At 47.0% G+C, this 9,709-nt stretch overlaps 1 protein-coding gene across 1 annotated transcript; it reads left to right on the top strand.

The window, feature by feature from the left end:
• The first annotated feature begins 873 nt into the window (after nucleotides 1–873).
• On the top strand, nucleotides 874–1,419 carry LOC118985133 (ferritin heavy chain-like). Its single transcript, XM_037043458.1, has one exon. It carries the CDS (start codon nucleotides 874–876, stop codon nucleotides 1,417–1,419), a length of 546 nt encoding a protein of 181 aa, XP_036899353.1.
• Nucleotides 1,420–9,709: the final 8,290 nt, after the last annotated feature.

Below are 9,709 nucleotides of genomic sequence, written 5' to 3'. Positions count from 1 at the left end.
CCAGGTGAAAGGGGTGAAGGCCACTAGGGGATCAGTAAGGAGGTCACCGACACTCCACACTGGGGTGCAGACAGGGCAGGAGGAGTGAATCTCCAGTACTGGCCTGAAAGATGAAGACAGGAGAGAGAGTAAAGGGAGTGGGGAACAAATTCCAAGAGTGAAAGATGGAGAGGTGCTCCAGTCACTGAGACCCTGAGGTCTTGCTCTGCTGTCAGGGAAATGTGAAACTGATCATGAGTGGGAGGAGAGAGGGGAGATCACTGGAGGAACGAGGTCTAGGAAGTCAGTAGGGCTGTCGGAACTGTCCTCTTGTCCATGCGCAGTCATTCAAACAAAGCTTTGCGATATTAAATGTAACCATTGATATCACACAAGGGCTATGTTTAATGAAACAATCACATTAGGGCAATACTCATATAAGTTGCTCAAAGAAATCATGCAGGTGATTAACTCAAAACAGTTGCACTTGTATTCCTGAAGAGGATTTTCAAATGTCATACCCTGCCCTGAAAGGCCCTGTCATTAAGGCTGAAATGGAACTTGCAAAGTGTCAATGCTGCTGGCCCCCTTAGGCCCCCCTCAGGCCTCCCTCAAGCACCCCCATTAACATGACCATGCCCTGACCCCCAAGGCCATCACATGCTGCCTCCCCTGTCCCTCAAAAGTACTGAGTGGGTGGTTTTTTTGAGTCCCACCTCAGAGCCAACTGCAGGGCCTGAGGCCTGATATGTGAGCACGCCAGTGTTTTGAGCCACTGCAGGACACTCCGTGGCCTGCAGCCTCCACAGTCACCCTGCCACAGCCCATTCAGCAGCCTTGGATTCTGCACCGCCTCAGTCTTGCTGTCTCACATCTGTGCCAGAAGACAGGGAGATGCTGCCCAGGTCCTCGTTTGTGTGTCAGAACTACCGCCCTGAGTGTGAGGCCGCCGTCAACAACCACATCAATGTACACTTCCACGCCTCCTACTGGTACTCGTCCATAGCCTTCTACTTCGACTGTGAGGACCTGGCCCTGAAGCACTTCAGCCAGTTCTTCCTGCAGAGGTCCAACAAGGAGAAGGAGCAGGCAGAGAGGCTGATGCGGCTGCAGAACCAGCGAAGGGGCCGAATCCACCTCCGGGACATCGGTAGTCCTCCCTGGAATGGATGGGAGAGTGGCCTGAGGGGCATGCACTGTGCCTTGCACCTGGCGAGGAAAGCGAACCAGAGCCTGCTGAGTGTGCACCAGCTGTCCACTGAGAAGGGGGACGGCCACATGTGCCATTTCCTGGAGAGTCACTACCTGCACCAACAGGTGACATTCATCAAAGAGTTGGGGGACCATGTTACTCAGCTGTGCAAGATTCAAGCTCTGGAATCCGGCCTGGCAGAGTCCCTCTTTGACAAGCTCACCCTGAGTGACAGCAAAAAGAACTGACCCTGGACAGCCTTCTTGATAGCCTTGGGGTGACTTCCCTTGTCACCGTGCTGAGCATGCCTATTGTCATATTGCCCTACAAAATGTTCGCTTAAGTTTTTATGTTCCAGTTTTATTGTTTCTTCCAATAAAGTTATGGGTTCATAAATAAATAAAGTTGCTTCTTTGGTTCACGTGTGTTAAACCCAAACCTTCTAAGTAATACAACAGGTATGTAGGAGTCTCTCTTTCCAAACACGCCCCATCACTTGCACATTAGGATCTCTGTGGATGGGAGGGGATATTCCCTGGGACCATAGATAGAGGGAGCAAGTATTCTCTGGGGCCCTGGTTGGAGGGAGCAAACACTTTAAGGGATGCAGGACGAAGGGAGGGGTCATCCCTAGGATGATGCATGGAGAGAGGGTTTATCCCCAGGAGCCTGGATGGAAGGAATGGGTATTTCCTGAAACTTGGGGGATGTTGGGGCTATTTTGTGGGATACTGGATGATGGAGGGGCATTCCATGGGTCCCAGGATGGAGTGAGGGGATATTACCTGGACCCTGGGTGGAGGGAGGTCATATTCCCTAGGTTGTGAATGGAAGGAGAATGTATTTTCTGGGCCATGGATGGAGAGGGTTATTCCCTGAAAAACAGGATGGAGGGAAGGGCTGTACCCTGGACCCTAATGGAAGGTAGGGATAAACCCTGGGCAAGGAGGGGCATTCTGTGGGACCCTGGAGGAGCGAGGGGGTTCTCTGGGTATCTTGATGGATGCAGGAGGTGTTACCTAGACCCTGGATGAAGGAAGGGGTATTTCCTGAAACTTAGAGGGGGATGGGAAATCCCTGGATACTCTTTTGACTATGGATTCATAGAGCTTGCATTTCAGGGACCATGCATGAAAGGAAGGGTAATTCCCTGCACCCTGGAAAGAGGGAGGGGTTATCCCCTAGGCTCTGGGAGAGATCCCATGGAAAATGGTGGGTGGGAGAGGGCATTCCCTGGAACCTGGATGGAAGGAGGGCATACACCCTTAGCCCTGTACAAGGGTGGAGCTAGTTTGTGGGACACTGGATGAGGAAGATGTATCCCTCAAACACTGGAATTGGGGAGAAGTATTCCCCGGACCCTCAATGTAGGGTGCATTTGGTCCCTGAAATCTTTATGGAAGAAAGTAAATTCCCTGGACTGTAAATGGAGGGAGGGTATATTCCCTGAAACTTAAGGGAGTGTGGGACATTTCCTTGCACTAGGTGTGTGGTGGAGGAGAGTCCCTGGGTCTTGGATGGAGGCAGGGGCATTCTGTTGAACACAGGTTGGAGGGAAGGATATTCCCTGGATCCCAGATAGGTGGAGGGTGTTTTACCTGGGCCCCGAATGGAGTGGGGAGGTATTCCTTGGACACTAGGTGGGGGGAGGCCCTGGGTGTTCATTGAAAACTGGAGGAGTGTTGGGTTATTTTGTGGGACCCTGAACGGAGGGAGGGCATATTACATGGAAGCTGGATGGAGGGAGGTAGTATTTCCTGGGCCCTAATGCACAGAGGGGTTATTTCCTGGTATCTGGATGGAGGACAGGGGTAATCTCTGGACCCTACATGAAGGCAGGGTTATTTTCTGGTCCTGAATGGAGGGACTATGGATTTCCTGGACCCTGAATGGACTGAGCAAGCATTCTCTGGACTCTGGATGGACTGAGAGGGTTTTCCTTGGGACCCTGGAAAATGCAGAATTCATCTTGTCCTTAAAAACCCTGTGGTATATGGCAGGGTGAAGTCAGATGGATACTCATGGGCCATGGTCAAAATTGATGCATGTCCATGCTCAAAATGCAAAGCCTGGCCTTCAAATTATTGCTATGCTTTCCAATGGAGAAACAAAAAGAGAGTGAGATTGGGCAAGAAGTAAAGGGTTCTTACATCTCTTACATTCTTACCTGAAGGTTCTTAGTTTAGTATCGTATGTAAATGTTCACGTTTCTTAACAATACCTGTGTAGCAAGATGAAGACCCCAGAAGCCATCTTGGCAGAGTACTGATGCGGACGCCAGCCCGCGGAGTCCCTGTGTTGTGGCTGGAAGGAACAGATTCACACAGACTACAGAAGTCCTGTGGAGAAAAAGGAACGGCGTGGCCACTCTCTTACTGAGAGAGAGGGCCTGGACCCCTGCCTAGACAGGCTTTTTAAAATTTCTTTTCTGGGTACACAACATTCAGGATGGTCCTCATTTACTGTGTAGAGGTTCCCTGTAGGTGATTGCCTTTTACAGATAACAAAGAAAAGAATGTTGCTAAGACTTCAAAGAAAAGGATGTCGCAGATGTAGAGGAAAAGTGGTTGAAATGGTTACACTCGATATTTGTGAGGTTTAGCACAGCTTTTAGGAATTTACTTTATAGATATGCATTAAACATTTCCTGTCTCAATTCAAGGTGAGGGAGTTTTAGCAAAAGCAAGACTCGTTGCAGACTAGGTACAATGCAGGCCTGATTCCCCATGGGAGAACCTATCTGTAGGCCTGGGTCCAGTGTTTTGACTCACTTCCCACTGGGTTTTTCCAGTCAAGGGCTGAGCTACCTTCCCCATGTCACACAGAACGGTTCCCTACAGAGTACCACTTCCACAAGCTCTCACTGGGCAACTGCAATGATTGTGGAGACTTAGGCTGGTTTTCCCAAGGACATGGGAGTATCTTCCCAAGGTTCCATGCTGGTCATGCATATTACCCTTTCGAAACATGCAAATATAGTTTTTTTGCTTCAGTTGTCCTCTTTCTTCCATTAGGGCAACACGAAAAGCACACAACAAATTATCTCCATAGGAAGAAAAAGTATAATGTGTAGACTGGAGGTCAAATATCTGGTATTGAATATGAAGTAGCATAAATTCCTCTGCATGTTATCAGTGACTCAGTGCTTTCAAGAATGTAGAGGGAGGGGGAGAGCTGAAGCTGGGAGGCCAGTTGGGAGATCTTGTAGCTGGTCCAGGTGAAAGGCAATGGGGGTTGAACTATGGTGGTGACTGAGAAAATGAAGAGATGAGGGCTAATTCCACATGGATTGGACGTGCTGATAAGCTCTGCTTGTGAGTGAAAAGTGAAGAGCGAGAGATTCGGAAAACAATCTAGGTTGTGGTGATTAGAACTGAATACCTGGATTGATGGTAGCACTGTTTATTAATTTGAGGACTTTTGTCCAGCAGCGGGACTGCCATATTATGTAAAACCTCAGAAGGCCCATTGGAGGTCCAAGTGGAACCATCATGTAGATAACTGTGAGGCCCTTATAGACCCAGTGCTCCTGTTTGTATCGTGGGCTGGGTGTGTAGGCACCTTTGGCTTAGCAGGCGCCAGGAATTCATACACACAGCAACAAACATGTCTTCAGTGTAAATTCTGTGGTTTACCCACTCTAGGTACAATGACATTCTTACCAATTAGGAATGGGGGGAACATTCCCCAAATCAAAGTTCCCAGATAGCAGGCCCAAGGCCCAACCTCTCCAGCAGGCCTTTCTAAAGACAGAGATGCCAGTCCTGCTATGTGGACTCATTCATGCACAGTAGGTGTTTTTACCCACAGTGGGCACGGATCACCTACCCACTAATATGATGAATTGTTATAATAGTACCTGTGTTTGAGCCGTGTAAGTACCAAAAGAAACTATCATGAACAAGTACATGCCACCAGATGAGACAGACTGGAACAAATGAATAAATTTGGAGAAACATACAATCTTCCAAAGCTGAATCACGAAGAAACTGGAAATTTTAGCAGATGACTTACAAGTAAGAAAATCAAGTCATTAAAGAAAAAAAAACACCCAACAACAAAAGCTCTGGACAGGATGGGTACAAAGGTGAATTTTATACAACTGCGGTATAACACCTGTACTCACCCCAAACTACACTGGAAAGACTGTGAATGAGCTGAAGAAAATTGCAGATCTACAGGGAAGGGAAACAATAGGACACATCTACCTAGAAGAAAAAAGTATCATTCTGCCAATGTCAGAAATATCGTATTTATTTTGTCCACAGGGAGTGTCCCTTTCCTACCTATAAGCCATGGCATGTATCCTCAAAGGAAACCCCACTGAGTAATTCAGCACCCTCCCGCCTTCCCTTACAGCAGAAGCCCTGCAGTGAAATGCACCTCACAACGCCAGATCAGACCCCTGCCCATTACCTGGGTTGACCACATGAGTCCTTTATGTGTAACTATGCAGCAACACAGGTTTGCCAAATGTATGAGGAATATAAAAGAAAAAAAGACAAGGAATACACAGAACTATTTCTGGGCAGGGGGAACCCAGATATAGCACAGGAAACAGAAGAGAATTTTAGCAAAAATTCAAATTCATATTCACAGAACTTTAAGTGAAAAATGGATATATACAATAAAAATGGCTCCTATAGCAGTAAATAGAGGACAATGACCTTGCAAGATAGAAATATTCTCGCAGAATTGAAAACATTAAATGCTAAGAGGTCAGAACAGATTCTCCCGCCTCACCCAGGCTATAATGGAACCTGGAACATGATGCTGGTACCCTCCCCACTTAGACCCGCCCCCCACTGCCCTGCACCCTTCTTTGCCACTCCCACCTGCCCCCGGGATCCTCCTGTTGCTGTTCTGAACACTCGTGAGAATTGGTCACTTTATCTGACTTCACAATTCACCTTCCCTATTCCGGTTCCACCTCAGAGCCAACCACTAGGCGCCTGGTGCATATGCCTAAGCACTGCTGCTCTGCACTGACTCACCCAGGACGCTCCCAGGCTACCCCACAACTTCAGCTCCCACCTCCACGACTTCCTTTCTGTGGTGCCCCCACCCCCACACCTGTGCTACCAGACATGGCCACCGCATTACCCCCCTGGCCTGTGTGTCACAACTATCACCCCGAATGTGAGGCCTCCATCAACAACCAGGTCAACTTGGAGATGCACGCCTCCTCCGTGTACAAGTCCATGGCCTGCTACTTCGACCGTGGCGATGTGGCCTTGAAGCACTTCAGCCTGTTCTTCCTTCTGCAGTCAAAGAAGGAGGTGGAGCACGCGCATTACCTGTTGGGGCTGCAGAACCGGCGTGCAGAAGACGCCAGCCTGTGCAACAACCCTGAGCCTGAGGAGAACTGGGAGAATGGCCTGAAGGTCATGGAGTGCGCCTTGCACCTGGCCAAGAGAGTGCACCAGAGCCTGCTGAAGCTGCACCAGCTGGTCACAGAGAAGCACGGCCAGGACTGTCACTTCCTGGAGCGTGACTACCTGCGTGAACAAGCGATGTTCACCCAAGAGTTGGGGGAGCACATCACCACCCTGGGCCAGCGGGGGGCCCCGGAAGATAGCCTGGCAGAGTCCCTCTCTGACAAGCTCACCCTGGGCAACAGCAAGAACTGAGCCCAGACTGCTTTACCGATAGCCGCTGGGTGACTTCCCCTGGTCGCGGTGCAGAGCATACCGGTTGCCATATTGCCCTACAAAAAGTTCAGTTAAGTTTTTTTGTTTGAGTATTATCATTACTTCCTAAAGTGACAGATTACTAAATAATTAAAGGTGTTTCATTGGTTTGTGTGTGCAAACAGTCCCGTTTTGTTTTAAAATACGTGCGCAGTAGTCTCTCTCTCACACATGGCCCATCATGTGCAGTTTGAGATCTCCATGGGTGGGGGAGGGGATGTCTCCTGGGAGCCTGGAGGGAAGGAGGTGTTCCACGGATCCTGGATGGAGGGTGGGGGTATTCCCCGCGCCCTGAATGAAGGGTGGACTTATTCCCTGGGACCCTGAGTGGAGTGGTGGGGTATTCCCTGCTTCCCTGGATGGAGGGAGAATGTAATTCCTGGACTCTGGACAGAGGGAAGGACATATCCTGGGACTCTGAATGGATGGAAGGAGAAGTTATTCCCTGGGACTCTGGATGGAGGGAGTGCCATACTCTGCCATAGTGCCATACTCTGTATGGCATTAGGGGGTATGCCCTAGACCCTGGATTGAGGCATGGCATAACTTTGGGACTCTTAATGGAGGGAAGAGGTATTTCTAGGACCCTGGATGGAGGGAATGGGTACACCTTGGGACCGTGGAGGGCGGGGATATTCTGTGTGACCCTAGATCAGGGCTATCAAATTCATTTATAGCAGTGGCCACATCAGTCTCTTGGTTGTCTTTAAAAGGGCCACAGGTAAATTTAGGACTGTATAAATGTGACTACTCCTTTTTGTTAAGCCATAACTCAGAAAAGCTACTGGGTAGAAACAAGATGCCTGGCTGGATAAAACAAGGTGGAGGGCCAGATTCAGCCCACAGGCCTTGTGTTTGCTACTTGTGCCCTAGATGGAGTGAGGAGGTATCCCCTGGATCCTGGATGGAGAGAGAGTATTCCCTGGGCTTAAATGGAGGGAGGAGCATTCTGTGGGTCCCAGTATTGTGGGTGGCGTATTCCCTGAACCATAGATGGAGGCTGGGGTATTCCCTTGCCCAAAATGGAAGGAAGAGGTATTCCCTGGATACTGGGTGGAGAGGGGGGGTATACTGGATGCTGTAATGTGCGAGGTGGTACTCCCTCAACCTTGGAGGAGGATGGGGCTGTTCTGTCAGACACTGGATGAGGGAGAGGCATTCAACAGCCACTTCCCTCAAGTGGGCTGCCTTTGGCCTCATCCACACCACCAATTACTCCATAACTCGTTTGTTCATGTCCTTAAGAATTCTAGGTTTTGTCTTTCCACTCAGTCTCTCTTGTTCTTGTTGTGTGTGTGTAAACACATACACGTACACAGGGGCATGCATGCATACACACATACACACTATAAATTTGCATCACTGCCAATGGTTTGGAAGAAATCAGCTGTTTTCTGGCTGCTGAAATTCACGGGACAACATTACCAAAGTAGAATCAAGTCATACAGGTGACAGTACTGGGCAGATTAGGGAGCTCTTCTTCTTGAGTGGTTTGTGAGGCAAGGAACCAGAACTTCAAAACTCCATCCACATAAGCAAAAGTGAATGTTTATATTCTATCTAAAGACTGTGTCCCAACCCACTGACTGGCATTGAAATAAATTAAGTTTAAAATCATTTTGGCAGAAAACTAACAAATAATCAGGTATTTCCTAGGAAGTTGCAATTCCCTAAATGTGTTTAACTGACCTTAACTACTGAGGGGGGTTTGTTTGTTTGTTTGTTTATTTGTTTGTTTTGGGAAAATGACAAAAGTCTTCAAGAAAATAAATGAAGGGAACATTGTTTATTTTTCAAGTAAGAGCAAAAACTGGAGAATAAAAAGAACCAAAGGAAGATAATTTTGTGAGTAGCACACAGAAAACACTACACAAAACCTACTTTTGTAGGTGGTGTGTTTTACTGAGTTTTAACATGGGCTAGTTGAGGTCATTATATTTTATGAATGAGAAAATCAGCATATAAACACTTGCAAGCATGAAAGAAAAGTTAAAAAAAGATAACATGAGAGAAAACTGCTCATGTCCAATCATGAAAAAAAGTGATTACATTAAAACTTGTTCTATGAACACTCCAGGTCAATATGACTGTGAGGCACAGAAAATTTTATAAGGATTATACGTTTTGCCTCTCTTGTTTGGAAAAACTTACACTTGATTTTAGTGAAGCAAATTATCTACAGCTTCAACCAAGACGTTCTGGATCTGTAGGTTAAATTACACAATTGCACCAAATATATTTTCCCCAAACATAATTGTTGTGAAGGGAAAGGTATGACCACTTCTGTAGAACCTTCTGTATTTGTGTAAATAGAAGGAAGGTTTTCAAATAAAATATTATTGAATACACGTGAATATTTGAAAGTAAATACATATCACAGCACATTCTTATTATCAACTCATCAGAAACTAATTTTATATTGCATGTATATATACGCGATAAAGGGAACTGAAACAGAATATTGAGCCCATGAGATCAAAATCACTGCCAGTTGCACTCATCTAATGTAAGTCTACGACCAAGTTGGACTTACATTAGATGCTAAATAGGTACTGATTAGATATATGGTATGTTTGTGTCATTCTAACTTCGTGTTCTTTGTCTGTATTTGTCCTTGACTTTACATATAAATGAAATACAACAGTGTGGTGGTGGCCAGAAGGAATGGGGTGGGGGCCAAGTGGAGGTTGGCAAAGGGAGGAAAGAGGAAAATTTGTGATAATGTCAACACTAAAAGTTTGAAGAAGGAAAACAGAAAAATTATTGGAAGCACTGCTAGGATTCTCTCGATCTCTTTATAGGTCACCACAGCCACACAGATACAGTGTGCACAATTGCACGTGGTTTG

The sequence above is a fragment of the Sturnira hondurensis genome, unplaced genomic scaffold (assembly GCF_014824575.4).
Source record: "Sturnira hondurensis isolate 20B ecotype Veracruz unplaced genomic scaffold, ASM1482457v3 Scaffold0004091, whole genome shotgun sequence".
Lineage (NCBI taxonomy): Eukaryota > Metazoa > Chordata > Mammalia > Chiroptera > Phyllostomidae > Sturnira > Sturnira hondurensis.
The sequence above is the reverse complement of the archived record's forward strand: the minus strand, read 5'-3'. Positions and strand labels throughout refer to the sequence as shown.